Source organism: Eptesicus fuscus, chromosome 3, assembly GCF_027574615.1.
Source record: "Eptesicus fuscus isolate TK198812 chromosome 3, DD_ASM_mEF_20220401, whole genome shotgun sequence".
NCBI classification, from domain to species: Eukaryota; Metazoa; Chordata; class Mammalia; order Chiroptera; family Vespertilionidae; genus Eptesicus; species Eptesicus fuscus.
Genome location: NC_072475.1, coordinates 6,914,134 through 6,931,344, shown reverse-complemented (window position 1 = coordinate 6,931,344; position 17,211 = coordinate 6,914,134). Strand labels below are relative to the sequence as shown.

Here is a 17,211-nt window from a genome sequence, read left to right as displayed (position 1 = left end):
GCCACTGTCTCCAACAGGACTATGACTATTTCTAGTTAAAGCAAGTGGTATCTAGGGCACAGAGAGGTTAAGTAACTTGCCCAAAGCCACACAGCTGATGAGTGGTAGCACTGGATTAGAACCCAGGCAGTCTGGCTCCTGAGCCATGCTCTCACTGGCTATTTAGCTGGGCCACCTTCTCCTCCAGCTCGGGTAGGTAAGAAGCATCCAGGGCTCGCCCGCCCCTCTCGAAATGCCTCTCAAGTCGCTTTCCTGGACAGCCCAGAGCAAAGTGAGTGTGTGTGCCATCTGTTCTGCGGGGAAGGGATCCAAGTCCGGGTCTACCCCTTCCCCGTCACCCATGGGACACATCTGTGGGATCTGAAAGTCAAGCAAAACCAACCACGGAGTGTGTGGGGCCCAGTGCAGAAGCAAAACGGGGGGCCTTACTCAAAAAGTGTGAAGCATTTCAAGAGGCAACGCCAGAGCATTAAACAAAGTGTGGGACCTTCTGAGCCTGGGCTCACGCCAGGGGACACGGGCCCATGCGGCCCTGAGTGCAGACCACACCCTGGAGAGACCTCCATCCGTGAGGATGGGCAACGCCCCGGCCACCGCCGGGTAAAGTCATCCTGGCTGGAAGACTCTGCAGTGTCAGCAAGGGTGAGCTGTGTCTGCAGCAGGAACAGTGCCCCTCAGCGGACATGTGGCCTTGTTCAGAGACATGTGTGGCTGTCACAGCTAGGCATGCGTCTGGGTGCTTGTGCAAAGAGGCCAGGCATGCTGTGCAATCCCATGATGACAGGAAGCCCCCGCCACAGAGAGCCATGCAGCCCCAAACAGCAATAGTGTCGGGTAAAGGTCCCCATCCAGCACTTTCCAGCGCGCTGGGGATCGAGGGGGAGGCCAGTGAGGGCCCAGCTCTGGGGCCCAGGCCATCTACACTGGGCACCCTTTGGTTTAAGCAACAGCCCGTTAGAAGATTAGGGGTTCCGTGTTCTACCCCATGATGGTGTACGGCTTTAACACCGTGTGTGTCAGACTTCAAACTGCACACTTTTGTGTGTGCACTTCGTTGCACATAAATCGCACCTCTTTGAAACTTTGTTTTTAAATTAGGAATTTGCATCTGCTTCCGAGTCGGGCGTCCTAAGTTCACTCGTGGAACCCCTCCACAACCCCTGGTTTGCACTGGCGCCAGCAGGGCGGCCTGCAGGCTCGCCCGCCCCTCACCCACCATGGAGTGCAGCAGCCGCATGTGATCCAGGAGCCTGGCATCCACCTGCTGGAGTTCCCTGAAGTCCATTTTCACCAGGACGGTCACGTTGTACCAGGAATGTACCCAAGTCCCCTCTGGAGCTGCAGGGGGCACAGGCTGATGAGCTACAGGCCTGGGACCAGGTGTGGCCACCAGAGGCCCTGGGCTGAGAAGGGGGACAGGAGGCCTGGAAGGCAGGAGCTGGCCCGTCTGCATTCACCCTCCTGCATGAGGGGACTGCCGCATGGCCGGCATGGGACACCTCCCCCACCTCCTGTCCCACACTTCTCTTACATTATAATATTTGTAATCTTATATATACTACATACTACATTTTTGGAAATAATGTATACTAGACAATAACGTGTGTAATATATATTTTATACGATATGTAGACTGTGTATACACTGAGTGGCCAGATTATTATGATCTCTGAACACATAATAATCTGGCCACTCAGTGTATATCCTATATAATAAAAGGCTAATATGCAAATTGTCCCCTCGACCAAGAGTTCGACCAGCAGGCAGGCGGGCCAACCGCCCATGTCCCCTCCTCCTGGCCAGGCTGGCCGGACCCCCACCCATGCACGAACTCATGCACCAGGCCTGTGAATATATAGTATTAGGGCTTCCGTGTTCTACCCCATGATGGTGTACAGCTTAAACACCGTGTGTGTCAGACTTCAAACTGCACACTTTTGTGTGTGCACTTTGTTGCACATAAATCACACCTCTTTGAAACTTTGTTTTTAAATTAGGAATTTACATCTGCTTCAGAGTCGGGCGTTCTAAATTCACTCGTGCAACCCCTCCCCAACATCTGGTTTGCACTGGCGCCAGCAGGGCAGCCTGCCCCTCACCCGCCCCTTACCCACCATGGAGTGCAGCAGCCGCATGTGAGTGTATAATTAAATAGCATAATTAATATATGTGATATATAATACTTTACATTATTTATACTATACTAATACTAGACTATATTATCTTACCTAATAATAGACAAACAGCCCTGACTGGTTTGGCCCAGTGGATAGAGCGTCGGCCTGCAGACTGAAAGGTCCCAGGTTCGATTCCCATTAAGGGCATGTACCTTGGTTGCGGGCACATCCCCAGTAGAGGGTGTGCAGGAGGCAGCTGATCAATGTTTCTCTCTCATGGATGTTTCTAACTCTCTCTCCCTCTCCCTTCCTCTCTGTAAAAATCAATAAAATATATATATTTTAAAAAATAGGCAAACATGTAAATTGACCGTACCTCCGCTACGCCACCAGCCAATCAGAAGTGATATGCAAATTAACCCAACAAATATGGTGGTTAATTTGCATACACAGGTTCCCGAGTGATGGGGGTGGGATGCTTGCATCGTCACCATGGCGATGATGCAGGTGTTCTGCCCCACCCCCAGTCTCTCAGGGCCTCTGGGCAGCATGGGAAGGCAGGGCCGGAGTGGAAAGGTGGTGCCAGCAGCCAGGGAAAGGAAAGCCCATTCTAGCACGAATCTTCATGCATCGGGCTTCTAGTAACATATAATGTATATGATATTTTCTTTTTTAATCCTCACCAGAAGATATGTATTTTTTTATTGATTTTGAGAGAGAGAGAGAGAAACATCAATATGAGAAAGAAACATCAATCAGCTACCTCCCACATGCGCCCCAACTGGGGATCAAACCCATAACCTAGGTATGTGCCTTGCCCAGCACATACCTAGGTTATGGAATCAAACCTGCAACCTTTTGGTGATAGGACAACATTCCAACCAACTGAACCACCCAGCCAGGGCAATGAATATGATATATTTATTCTTAGCTCTGAACCTTGACCAACCCATTCTCCAAGGTCAAGACCAGAACCTTCCAGACCAGATAGGCATGCCCTGAGGGCGGGGCCACGGGCCTTCCAGGCAGGTGCTATGAGCAGGATTTCGGGCCCCTGTGGCGTTTCAGGAGCAGCTACCAGACAGGTCGGCTTCCAGTAAGTGCCACCTGCCACGGGACTCTAGGGCGCCCCAGGCAACTGGGGAAACTTGGGTCACTGCTCTGCCAGGAAGGCCTGTGAGCCCTCCCCACCCCCTGAGGCGTCAGTAGTCAGAGACATTGCAGAGAATTTGCACTGAGTGGGAGTGGGATGTGCCCACACACAGCTGTGGACTCCCCGTGATATCGTGACCTTGGCTGAGGTTCCTGGAAATCACCCCGCAACCTTCACCAGATCAGGACCAGGCCCCAGCCCATGGGCGGCTGCCTCACTGGGCACCTGCTTTGCTGCAGGTCTCAGTCCTACCTTGGGGTGCAGGGGCCACACAGCGGTGGCCCCACGAAAAGGAACAGCATTTCTGAAGTCCAGGGCAGTCGGCGTCCAGGGTACACGGCGAGGTGGATGCTTCCTGCCCCTCCTTCGGGCAGACGCCGGGTCTTGATGCAAACTCCCCGGACCGATTCAGGGCTGGGGGAGAGCAATGAGCAGCTAATGACGTCAGCAATAAAAACCAGGTGAGCCGCTCAGGCAACACCTCCGGGTGCCTCCCGACGCTCATTCCGTCCGTGGACCGCGGAGAGCACAGTGCAGCCGCTCAAGGGCGATGGCCAGGCCTGGGCAGCGCCATTCTGATGTCTAAAGTCCTGGAGACATCGCCACACAGGGACTGGCTTTGGGGACGTAAAAAATGGGCGAGTGGTGCCACCCAGAGAGCCACTGGGACAGAAGTTCCAGGGTCCCTGTGGGGCCAAAAGCCAAGGATTGCTTTCTCCCCATCCTAAAAGCCAACGCCTTACAGTTAGGGAGACCTGAGACTAAATGTGAGGTGACTCCTGGGACAGAAAAATGACATTAGGAGGGAAGAAAGGGAAATCCAAATAAAGTGTTCAGTCGAATGAACAACTGTGCACCAACGTGGGTTGCTTCGTGGGGACATGTATCCGATGGTGACACAAGGCGCTAACACACGGGGAACCTGTTGAAGGGTATGGGGAACTCTGCCACCTTTGCAACTTGTCCGTCAACCTAAACTGAATGAAAAGGAAGTACAGGCCACCAAGAAAAATCAGCAGCCAAGAATGGTTGTCAGTCGCAACAGACATGTTTTCCAGTTCACGTTCGTCTTGAGCTGACCGCTGTGGGGACTCCCTGCCTCCCTCCCCTCAGGGCTGGCGCTTGCCGAGAGCCCAAGAGAACAGTCAACAGTTCCAACTTGGTAGAAAGTCAGAAATCCGCTCCTCTTTCCACTATCTCATTACGGACGATGAAACAGGACTGCTCCGCGTCTGGCAACCCACAGCGAGTCACGGTGCTGGGGGACGGCCCACAGGGGTTTCTGTCTGAGCGGCAGCACTGAGGCCTCCTGGGCTCAGAAACGTGATCCTTCTGGAACATCATTCCCGCTCCCGCCTCCTTCCCAGGCGAACTCCTTCCCCCAAGGGGCCCTGGTCTCCACCTGGGGGACGGGGAGTTTGCGGTAGTCTCTGGGTGCAGTGGGGTCCTTCTGCCACGATGATGGGCCCGTGGTGAAGGGAGGCTGAGGGGAAACCAGGGTGCCACTGCAGTTGGCTAGCGCCGGCTGAGATGCTCAGTTAGCGCCACCCCCAGGGTGCGTAGCGGTGTTGGCACCCTTGGACGCTCGTGGCAGCGTTATGGACAATAATGAGAACTTGGAAGCAACTAGATGTGAAATGTGGGAGATTGCTACATGCTGATACATCCCTGTGAGGTAATGCCATGTGGCCGTTGAATCATGCTGCAGGACAATATTTATTGACATGAAACGGGGCCCAAATACATTGCCAAATGGTAAAAGCGTGTTACAGAGACATCTCAGACAGGGTGACCCCCCCCCCCTTTTGTAAAATGCCTGCCCTGCATGGAGAGAGAAGAGAACGCTCGCAGTGGCTCTGCTTTGAGGAGCAGGGCGGCTTGTCGGTGATGTCCTCCTGTGCCCCAGATTTTCCGCATGGCGTGTGCATCCTTTTGTGTAACGACAGCACAAAGATACATTTTTTAAAAATAATGTAGGAGTTACCATTGCCTTCCAAAGGCTGGGTTTTTAGAAATTGAAAGCCATTCAGCCTGAAAGGCATGCCACTGTGTTCTCATAACGCTCTTCCCGTTTTAGTGACTCGGTTGTCGAGTGGGAGGGGAAAGGAGGAAGCTCGTCTGAGCCTCCCTGCTGCCTGGGGATGAGGCCTGTGGGCTGAGAGCACTGCGTTGCCAAGACACAAGTCTCCCCATGCCCCGGGGGACCTGGAGGCCCACCTGTCCCCCCAGATGTCCAGGCTGTCCCCATAGCTACCACAGCCAGGGTTTGGCCTCTGCCCCAACCTGTGCAAAGCACCCAGTGGGTCGGGGGATCCCTCACAGAGACTGAATCTCTCCAGTTTCCAAAGAGCCAGCCTGTCGCTAGGCTGCTCTGAATGAGCTCTAATCAAACAGGCCCTGAAGAAGGAGCTGTGCCAGCGTGGAGGAGGTTGTGTTGCCGATGCCCGTGGTGTAAATGCTTCCACCACGGGCAGTTCCAGCTGCCAATGCGCTGGCTCTGAGGTGCTCAGCTTGTCCTCCCCCCACCCACCCCCATATCCCCACTCTCCTTATTCTAGCCACACCCCTACTGTAACTCCCCAGAGCAGCCCTGCCCATGGGACTCTCTAACGAGAACGTTCCGGCCCTCCAGCCACCTGGTGAGCTCCTAATTAAAGGTGCTGACACTTTAAAAGTGGGGTTGATGTCCCATGAGAGTCATTTCCTGTGGCTGGTTTGTTGAGGGGAAGAAAGATGAGAGGCAGGTGGTGGGGAAAGAGCACCACCCTCCCTGCCTCCTCTCTTTCGGGACTTGTTCAGCTCAGCAGGGCAGCAGCCCTTACAGAAGAAAGGTCACCCTTTGGTGGGTGGGGCTTGTGTGGCTCAGCCAATCCTGGACCCTCCTCCAGGCCACTGGACCTGTGACCTCAATAGCCCCAACCACAGCCAGCAGGTTTTGACCTGTGTGGCCTTCACAGGTGAAGACAAATGGAACAGGGCACACCTGCCTTTTTTCCCTGGATTCTGATGCTCCATACCAAGGCTCCATGGGCCCCGAGGTCTCCACAAACAATGGGACCCCCGCCCCCCAGGAAGAGAGGTGCTCCCAGGGCATGGGCAAGCAGCTCAGCTGGCCACCCCTTCGTGCATGTGCGAAGACATGGAGAGAGGAGAGGGAGCAAGGAATATACAACTGGCTCCAAGCCATCGCCCTGAGGTCAGCCGGCCCTATCTGGTTTTTATTGGTGATGGCAGTGTTTGTGACAATGGTGTCATTTGAAGACACAGCCCTGAGCCATCAGGACATTCCCTTGTGCCTGGCCCTCTGAGCAGGTCCGTGGAAAGTGGCATCCCTGACCCTGGGAGATTCATCCTTGTTACCAGAGTTTCTGCATGGCTCTCATATTTGTAATTATAGTAAAAAGATACATTTCAATAAAATGATGTATGAATCATCACTGCTGAATTTAAAAATAATGCTGAATTTAAAAATAAAATTTAAACTTAGACTGAAAGAAATGCCATACGTGTCCTCAATGCTCTTCCCGTGTTAAGGCCTTGGTTGCTGAGTTGTTTAGGGGACTTGAGCGGGGAGGCTCAGCATGACTCAGCGTGCCAAGCCCACGCAGCCTTCTGCAGGTCTACAGGACACAAGGCTACATCCTGTCGCCCCTGGTATGTGATGGCCACGCCTTAGCCTCGGGCCCAGGTATGGGAAGTGGGATCCCCTCTCGGACCCGCCTGAGTGGTGCTTTCTGCACCCTGGAGAGGGTAGCCCTCACAACTCAGGGTGACCCCGTTGGCACGCGCTGAAGTCACACTCTTCCCACTTCCCCTCCACGACGGGATGGGGACAGAGGTACCTCTGACTGCTCAGAAACTCAATTGAGATCTGGTATTGACTCAGATGTAACAATCGCCACTACCCACACACACACACACACACACACACACACACACACATACATATGCACCCGTTCCCCTGGAAGAGGTCTTCTGGAAAGTTCCCTTTCTACTGAGAGGCTGAGCCCTGAACCCCAACACAGCACAGCCCACCTGGCCTCAGACACTGGCCCAGCACACTCCCACCGGTCACCCTGGTAACCGCCCCAAGAATCTTCCAAACCACACCGAGCAAGTAAGAGGACTTGGGGCCTCTGAGCAGTTACGGGGTCCTGAGGGGACCCCTTCCATCTCTTTCATATATTGGAGTTCAGATTAGGATTTCAGATTTTTTAAAAAGGAGCCACTACCACTTTTAAGAAGAAAAGGAGACTTCAACAGAATGGACTGCAACACTGGTTCTCAAATTCAGCTATGGGTTAGTAGCTTGGGGAGCTTTAAAAACATCCCAACGCCCAAGCTATGCCTCAGGCCAAGCCCATCACAATTTCCAAGGGCAGGACCTGGCATCTGTGTTTTTAAAGCTGCCCAGGTGCCTTCGGTGTGCAGTGAGGTCTGGGAGCCACGGCTCCTGAGCAAAGGTTCTCAAACCGGAACCCTGGGCCAGCAGCATCAGCACCACCTGGGACCTTGTACTTCACCCCGACCCGCTGGGTCTGAAGCCGAGGGTGGGCCAGTGATGTGTGCTTGGACAAGCCCTCCACATGATCCTGATGCTCAAGGTTAGGAACCAGCGTTTCAGAAAGATCTAGTAAGTTCAGGGCTAGAGGATGTGAACAGTAACGATCCCAAGACTCGTCAGGACTCCCAGGGAGAAGGAAGTGGGGGAGTGGCCCACAGTCCGCCCACCGCCCTGGACTCACGCAGGACGCAGTAGAGGCCCAGCTGCTCGTAGCCCTGGCAGCAGTCGGTCACGTTCCTGGACTCAGGGACGTCCACGGCCAGGTACCGGGTCTTGTAAATGGTCTTGGGGCACCGCCTCCATGGGATCCACCCGCCGCAGGGGGCGTAGGTCACATGGGACATCCGGACGGCCTCCACTTTCTGGACATTTTGGGTCACGCTGTAGTTGCACAGCTGGTAGCTCAGCAAGGACAGGCCTTTGTCTATGAGGGAGCAGGGAGGATGCAGGAGCCAAAGAAAGAACAAACACCAGAGTCAAATCGATATGAGGGGTTATCTCGCTTCTGCAGAAACGAGGAAAACAAGATCCCTGCATTCCTGTACCCTCGGAATCTGCCCACCAGCCCACTGAGAAGTCAGGACAGCAGCGGAAACTCAAAGGGATAAAGCGTGAACAGAGACCTGCCCACTAAGAGACCCTCCTCTACAGAACACAGAGCAGCCACAAGGCCGAGCCACGCTGTGCCCAGCCCCAGGAGGGAGACATGGAGGAGTCAGACTTCTGGAGGTACACAGGAGGGAGACACGGAAGAGTCAGATTTCTGGGGCTCAGGCCCTGTTTTCAGCTTCATGCTCTGTGATTCTGCAGCCAGGAGAATTGTGTGCACGTCTCAATCTCCATGAGCCACAGTTTGTCACAACACAAGTGCATCAGTTACAATTCCCACAATAACTGTATACTGAAGGCGTTCTATGCACCAGGCTCAGAGAGCAATCAGACCCTTTTAAGGAATGAGATGGAAGACAAATAAACAGAAATCTCCAAGACACGTGAGGAATCATCGATGGTCAAGGTCAGTCCGACTGTTACTGTCGTCATCGAGAGATGAGGGCATAGTGCCTGCTGTAGGATGACACTGGGTTCTGTGCCCATGGCCCCTTCATCAGCATGATCACTCAAGGCTCTGACCCTGTGGTACCACTACCATCTCCAGTCCTGTGCGTCTTTGTCATGGACACTGCGGCCTTGGGGCATCCCCTCTGCCCTGGGAGCTTCAGTCTCATGTAGCAGGGACTGTTATGAGCTGAGCTGAGTCCCGTACCCACCCAAAATTCATATGCTGAAGTCCCCACTCCCAGTGCTTCAGGATGTGACCTTATTTATGAATAGGGGGTTTGCAGATATGGTTAAGATGAGGTTATGTTGTAGTAGGGTGGCCCCCATTCAATAGGACAGGAGAAATTTGGACACAGAGACAGGAGTGGGCACAGGGAGAAGGCCACATGAAGATAAAGGCAGAGATCGAGGTGATAACTCTACAGGCCAAGGATCCCCAAGAGGGCCAGCAACCAGCAGGAGCTGGGGAGAGGGTAGGGCAGGGTCTCTCTCACAGCCGACAGGAGGAACCAGTTCTGCTGACACCTTGATCTTGGACTTCTGGCCTCTAGAACTGTGAGGGAGTCAATCTCCACTGTTTCAGTTCCCAGCCTGCGGTACTTGAGCTCAGGCCGCGGCCCCGGGGAGCTCACGCAGCCAGCATGGGGCTCTCAGTGCAGGACGAATACAAGATCTGAATATACTTCACACTTTCAGATTCTCAACCTCTGAGCTCCAAACTCTATGAGACGGTGCAGCCAATGGGTAGGCGCTCAATTTGATAGTGTACAACCCTCAGGGAGAAGCTGGGTTTCTGGAGAGGAACTCAGGGATGGCAGCATAAATCCTCTTCATCCCCAGCAACAGGCAGCACCCCTGAGTAGTCTGCCTCACAACAGCGCCCAAGTGCGCAGACAGCGAGACGCAGGGGGCTAGTGATCCCCAGGAAGAAATGGACTGAGCTGGCCCTCAGCCCGGGCTGGTGGGAGAGCCCGCAGCCTTACTCTTACAGCCTCACCCCACAGCGAACCCACCCCACAGCCACGGGAACCACTGGCTGCCTCCTTGTCACCTTTGGGGGTGGCAGGGCCTCTGCGGGTGGAGACACCTGCTGCCCATCTCCACCAAAAGGGTGGGCGACAGTAAGCTTTGGGAAGGAATGGGAGGCCCCTTGGTGGGTGGGCGGGGCAGGAGAAATCAGCCTCTGGGACCAAGGTCACTTAGCCCAGAGCTTAGAGGTGACTTGGATGAGGGGCTAGGGACAATGGCCGCCGTGGAAGTGATCGACTAACAAGACAAGACACAAGGACTTCCTACAAGGTGGACCTAGATCCTGTTTTTCTCGTCTTCACCCGAGACGAGATGCCAGCCTTCATTAGTGGTTGGCACCTCGTCCCTATCTCCAGAGAGTCACCGGTCCCCAGCTGATCATGGCAAGGTCCCAGCTGGTCATTGGCACACACGCCACACGCACACACCTCTCCTGTGAAACTGCACTTGGGAGCGAGTTGTTTGGTTCTGTTGTTTACATTCTCCCGGAGGCCTCTCCAAGCCCGGCTGCTCGGCAGAGCCCGGAGTAGACACCCCTTAGCAGATCCTGCCATTCAACAAATCCCTTCGAGGGCCATCAGCGTGGGAGTCGGGGGTCCTGGGCTCTGGGCTCAGAGGAGGCACCTCTTCACGCTCCGGAGCCTGGGCCCTGGGGTCAGAGGACCCGTGCACAGCAGCTCCACAGTCACCAGCTGTGTGGTTCGGAGCCCGTTTCATGCCCCTCTCCCTTCTCCCCCCCCCCCCCCCCCCCGCCCCCGGTGCCCCGGTCTTGTCATTTGTAAAGTCCTAGCTGTGCCCTGGGTTGTAGGATCAACTGAATGGGTGCCTGCAAAGGCAGTACCTGAGCCTAAGACCAAGAAGATGTGGGACTCTGAGCATCCCTGCGCTTCTGTCCCCGTGTCCTCACAGGTACCACGAGGGGTCACGCAACACGCCCAGGTCTCCTCTAGCTCCGCGATAGTCCCGCTCCTTCTGGGCTGAGCTGCGTGGTTCACGCGTTACCCCCTCCAAAGGGGAAATGGAGTAATTAACATCACAACTAAACCAAAATCCTGCTTACGGGTCAAAAACCTCAAACTGGAACAAAACTGAAGTGATTATAGGAACAGAATGGACCTGGTTGAGTTCCCAACTGAATGAGACAGATCGAAGGAGGACAATGATTTAAAGGTTTCCGATCTCAATTCTTTGAAATCTGAGGCTTCAGAAATCAATGTTTTTTAGGAGCCGACCCTGTGCCGGGCAAAGGCTTTGGACAGGTGCCCCGCTGCCCTCAGCTCCTCGCTCCCCGGTGGGCCACCTCCGTCCTCACTTACCACTGAGGAAATGGGGGGCTGGCAGAGCCCAAGGTGAGGGGCAGCTGGACGGAGAGCCCACTTCAGGGCTCCCTGTCAGGGTCCCCCATGGAAACAGCCCTCCGCCGGCTGTGTGGCCTGGGGCGAGGTCCTGACCCCCTGGGCCTCCGACTCCTCTGTAAGTCGAGGACCCAAGGCCTGGACACCTCATCTGCACCCACTCTCAGGGTGGCCTGTGGCCCTGCATCCCCGCACCACCGGCAGGAATGCACAGTTCCGGGTCCCACCCGGACCCGTTGGCTCAGAATCTGCATTTGAATCACAGGCCCCCAGGGGATTCGGGGGCACACACGCCACCTCTTTTGTGGCTGCAAGAAAGTGTGGTGAGAAGAACAGATGCTACCCTCTCAAAGCAGAAGCGTCCGCCTGCCCAGCTCTCAGCGGGGCTGCTGCCCGTACTCATGGAGACCCTCCCCCAGGGAGCCCCCTCCTCCGGCATCACCTGCGCTGTGCCGGGACCCCTCACCTGTGAAGCCGCTGGCCTGGCCGGAGCCCACGGTGCTGAGCAGAGGCAGCAGGGCCAGCCCCAGGGTCCTGAGCATGGCCGGGCAGTGGTGGCGGCTCTGGGCCTCTCCTGAGCAGAAGCACAAAGGGGCCTGGGCCCTGGGCTGCAGAGAGGGCCCTTCTGTTCCCTGTGCCGCCGACGGTGGCAATGGCTTCAGAGGATGCGCTCCCAGGGAGCAGTCCCTTATGCCTTCTCGTTAGCGCCCGCCACTGCCACGGCCGCGTCCCCGGGGGCGCCTGCATGTCACAGCCCGTTCTCCCTCCGGGCTGACGGCGTCTTTGAGGAAAGGCGAGTACCCACCCGCCAGGCTGCATCGCTGGGTCCCATCTCGTTGTTACGCAGAAAACACATTTCAGACCCGAATCTGACTCCCTCCGTCAAGTACAAAGTACTCTCTGAAGCTTATCACTGCGAACTGGCAGGAGACAACGGCGTCAAATCAAAGTGGTCCATCAGATTCAGAAAAGCATCCTTCCCCCAAGTGGACACTACAGATCAAAAGCCCTGAAAATGTCCCTCCCCTTAACCCAGTGATGGCTCCGGAGGACCTGCCTGGGCAGGATGCTGTGGTCCCGGAGATGCTCATGACCTGTCAGGATTTAACAGGGAAAAATGAGCATCGCAGGAGAACGGGAGGGTAAATTACCACAGAGCATCTGACGTGACATCCCACACGCAATGACAGGCTCAGCTGAAGGCTTTTAGCAGCAGGAAAACAAACCTTCACAGTGCCAAGTCAACGCGGCAGCTCAGACAGCCTGTCCCCATAAAGACCACGATTCTGTGTGATATATACCCATGGGCACGGTCCCGAAAGGGCCACAGGAATAAAAGGAACCATAGTGAGGGCGACAGAATGATGGCTGATCTCCGTTTTATGTCAGTAGCCATGATCTTGTATGTGAAACAGATTTAAATCGCCTGCGAAACACTGTCTGGTGGGGTGCTGTCTCATTCCCCCAGTGGGTTGTTTTTCAGTGCTTGGTATTGAAAACCGAGGCACGATTTTGAACATTAGGTGAAGATCTCATTAATTCTGCTGAGAAAACTTCCAATTAGGGCAACAGAGCCCCATCGTGGCTGAAGGTGCAGAAGTCTACGTCCCCTGTGTGTGAACCACTGAACAGTGCTTCCAGAAGGGAGCCTCTAGCCTGGCGCCCGCATCACCGTTGCTGCGTTGCTATGTCTCCTGTTCTCCGTAGATTAACCTCTGAGATTACTGGCTGCTGCGCTTGCATGGTTAACGGCTAAATGACACATGCTAGGATAAGAATACCAAAAAAGGGAGCTAGAAATAATCACGCAGTTAAGGGGCTCAGCACCAGTCTCCTGGGAGACGGCACCCTTTACAGAGAACCAGGAGAGCAGGATCGACTCCTCGACCCTCACAGTGCTGGAATGGAGGTTTAAAAAGGTCTCAATAAGAAAAGAATACATTTTAAAGCTATCCTATCTAATAAAGATGGAACATGCAAATTGACCATCACTTCACGACAAAGATGGTGGTGCCCATAGCCAATAAGGAGGGAATATGCAAATTGACACGACAAAGATGGTGGCGGCCTGGCCGGGCCGCTTGCTTCGTCGCCATGGTGACGATGCAGGCGTTCTGCCCCACCCCAGCCGCTCCGGGCCTCTTGGCAATGCGCAAAGGCGGACGGCGGCTCCGGGCCAGAGCGAAGGTGGAAGGTGGCTCTGGACCTGAGCGAAGGCGGAAGGTGGCGGCCAGAGTGAAGGCCCGGGTCCTGGGTGCCGGCAGCCAGGGGAAGGAAGGCCTATTCTTTAATGAATATTCGTGCATCAGGCCTCTAGTAATATAATATTCAAGAGATATATAATATTCAACTACAATATATTTTGTACAAAATACTAAATATATTGTAATTTAGGGAAATCTCAATATTAAAAAATGTGAGAGGATTTTCTATGATGACATTCTATTATACCATCTCTTAGAACTTTTGGCTCCTATAATGTATGGCCATTTCTATAAAATATGAAGTTGAAATCAAGAGTAATGATACATTTTAAAACTTGAAATTGGTGCTGTGGACCATTTTCTCTCATGTTCAGGATGACCCTACGAAATAGGTCCCTTATCCCCATCTCACAGAAGAAGAAACTGAGGGTCAGAGAGGCCACACAGCCAGTGAGTGGGAGATTCGGCCCCAAAGACTGAGTCCTTCATGCTCCACTCCACTCCACTCCCTGGCTGGTCACAGTGCCAACCAACAGACCATCCAGCCACAGCCTCCAAGAGAGGGTAGCAAAGCCACGACATTTTACCAGTGGGGCACTTCATCCTAATTTGAAATTCTCCATTAAATGTCATCACACATATTTTCTCTTTATATTGAAACTCATATAATGTAATAAAACCCTCAAAACAGACAGTTTGTTTCTAGCTTGGTCCTCCCTCAACCTCTCTCTCATACAGGCACAAGAAGAATGTGCGTATGTGTGTGTGTGTGTGTGTGTGTGTGTGTGTGTGTGTGTGTTGATTTCATCTACAATGGGGTGTCTTTCTCCAGTTATTATGGAGGCATATTTTTCTGCATGATGACTGTAGGGATTTTCCACATCTGCCTTTTTCATGTAAACACTCTGAAGAGGAAATAACCATGCACTGTAACTGGAGGGATGTCCCTCCAGTACGTTACATCTATCACCTCCAGGGTGTGCTCAGCCACAGGTTCATCCAGCAAAGATCCCAGTTCACTCTAGGTGCAGCCTCCTTGGTGCGATGCTGGATTAAAGGACATATATATGCACACTCACACTCATGCATGCACACATACACACTAGCACTCACACTCTCATATGTATACATAATACAGGCACATTCACACATGTCCATACTCATGCATATTGCACAGCCTACAAAGGATCCAGGGACCCTGAAGCTCATGCACATGCATACTCACACTCACACACTCACATGTGTGTGTGTACATGCAGAGGCACACACCCAGCATGCTCACACACATGCACAAGCACATGGGATGAGCATGCTCCTTGTCCCTGGAACCAGTGTCTCTATGGACATGAACCGTGTTCTCTGCTTTCAGTGTTGGTACCTGAGCTGAGCTCTGCCTGCTTTCTCCACCTATGGAGGGAGGGGGCCTTTCTCACCTCAGGCTCTGAGTTCTATGGTCCTATGAACAGAGGTTTAACAGTCTCCACTACATAGTGTGTGCGCTATGGGCTGAAAGTTTGTGTCCTCCCAAAATGTGTGCATTGAATCCCTAACCCCGAGTGCGGTTACATTAGGGGTAAGGATGTTATTAAGGTAAAATGAGGTCATAAGGGTGGGGCCCTGGTCTGATAGGATCCATCCTGTATAATAAAACCCTAATATGCAAATAGACCGAACAGTGGAATGAGCCGTCACTACGATGTGCACTAACCACCAGGGGGCAGACGCTCAACACAGGAGCTTCCCCCTGGTGGTCAGTGCACTCCCACAGGGGGAGCACCGCTCAGCCAGAAGCTGGGCTCACGGCTGGCGAGTGCAGCGGCAGTGGTAGGAGCCTCTCCCGCCTCTGCAGCAGCGCTAAGGACCCCTCAGGGGATGTCCGACTGCCGGCTTAAAAGTTGGACATCCCCTGAGGAGTCCCGGACTATGAGAGGGCGCAGGCCAGGCTGAGGGACCCCTCCCCCCAGTGCACGAATGTTGTGCACCGGGCCTCTAGTGCTCTTATAAGAGGTGACACCAGAGCCCTCTTTCTCATTCACTCTCACTCACTCTTTCTCGTTCACTCTCTCTCTCTCATTCGCTCTCACTCTCTCGCTCTCTCTTCCATGTGAGGACTCAGTAAGAAGATGGCCATATGAAAGGTAAGAAGAATCCTCACCAGAACCTGATGGTACTGGCACCTCGATCTTGGACTTCCATCCTCCAGAGCTATGAACAACTTTCTGCGTCTAAGTCACACAGTCTGTGGCATTTTGTTATGGTGGCCCCAGCTGACTAAGACACTGTAATGGGAGGAGCTAGCGAGGATGTTGGTGGCAATGAGTAGGTAGCACTATTAGTCTTGCTGGTTTTCTGAGACACAGTCAGAGATGAGCTCAGAGCCTCTTGGGTGAAGGAGAAAGCTCCCAAGGTCAAAGCCAGAGCTGGCCTTGCAAGGTGCCTGTGTAGGAGTTTGCCGTGCAGACAAGTGGAAATAAAACAGGGCATGAGAAAGGCTGCCTGGCCTCCGAGGATCGAGGCAGGTCTGCACGACGCCCCCGGGGCTCTCCCTGGCAGCGCTTTCCACGGTCCGTGCCCAGCAGCCCCAGGATGACACAGGAAGCTGCTCGGGACCTGTGTGGCGTGAGGGCGCAGGAGAAAGTCCCGCCATGGCTTCTTATGTGGCCCTGATGGTTTCAAGTTCTGAAACAGCTCAGATGAGAGGCAGGAAACAGGAAGTGAGAACGGAGGAGGGGCGGTGAAGTTGAGAGGATTCACATTTGAGAAAGAAGAATCAAAACATACACGAAGGTAGAGGAAAAGAGGAAAATCATCAGCACAAACCGGACTTTTCTTGGATGCCCGGGCTTTTCATTTCCAGCCTGGTGATAGGTCAGCTCTCTGCCTGCTCGTTCATCCATTCCCCCGGACATCCACACGTGCCTTAAAGGGCCAGGTGCCTTTGTGAGCGGGTGCCTTGCAGATGTCACTTAGTTAAGGCGAGGTTATCCTGGCCCTGAATCCAATACGACTCGGGTCCTTATGTGAGGGGAGTTTGGATGCAGTCACACAGAGAGAAGGCCATGGAACAGTGAGGCAGATTGGGTGATAATAGCTGCTGGCCAAGGATGCCACGGAGTTCCGGCCACCACCAGGAGAGTGGCCCTGCCCAGGCCGGGATCTCAGACTTCTGGCCTCTGCACTGTAGGAGAACAGATTTCTGTTGTGGTAAGCCACCCGGTTTGTGGCACTTCGTGATAGCAGCCCTGGGAATCTCTGACAGAGCAATGAGGAGGCTGGCATTAAACCTAATTTCACAGCTGATCACATCATGACAGCAGGGTCCATGGACAAAAGCTGGGACCTGAAGGGAGAGGGCACAGCCTACGAAGGCTCCAGGGCCAGCAGCTTGGTTGCACCTGAAACTGGTGGAGGGGAGGGACCCTGAAGCTCAAGTGAGCAAGGTGAGGCCCGCCCTGTCCATCACGCCATCCTTCCAGCCCCAGCTCAGGAGAGTGGGGCATCTGAGGGCTAAGCTCTCTTGAAGTGGGCATCGAGGCAGAGGGCCAGTGAAGTGGGCTCCGGGCACCTCCCCTACCTGACCGCTCAGGGTGTGCGATGGAGCCTCCGTGTCACTCAGGGCCGGGTCCGCAGGGTCGACTTCAGTTGCAGCAGGAGGTATTTGGGTCAGATAATGAGGGCTGTTAAGGCTGGAATGCCTTATCTAAGCACTGTGACGAGGAGAAGCTGGCAC

The 17,211-nt window shown here is 54.0% G+C and overlaps 1 protein-coding gene across 1 annotated transcript in view; it reads right to left on the bottom strand.

Moving 5' to 3' along the window:
* The window catches only part of UMODL1 (uromodulin like 1), a 56,552-nt gene extending 44,733 nt beyond the window's left edge, over positions 1-11,819 (bottom strand). Inside the window, exons 1-4 of the mRNA XM_028151871.2 lie at positions 11,744-11,819; positions 8,016-8,258; positions 3,523-3,684; positions 1,217-1,338 (exon numbers count right to left, since the gene is read on the bottom strand). Of these exons, the coding sequence (XP_028007672.2) occupies positions 1,217-1,338; positions 3,523-3,684; positions 8,016-8,258; positions 11,744-11,819 (603 nt within the window). The remainder of the gene's footprint in view (positions 1-1,216; positions 1,339-3,522; positions 3,685-8,015; positions 8,259-11,743) is intronic.
* Positions 11,820-17,211: the final 5,392 nt, after the last annotated feature.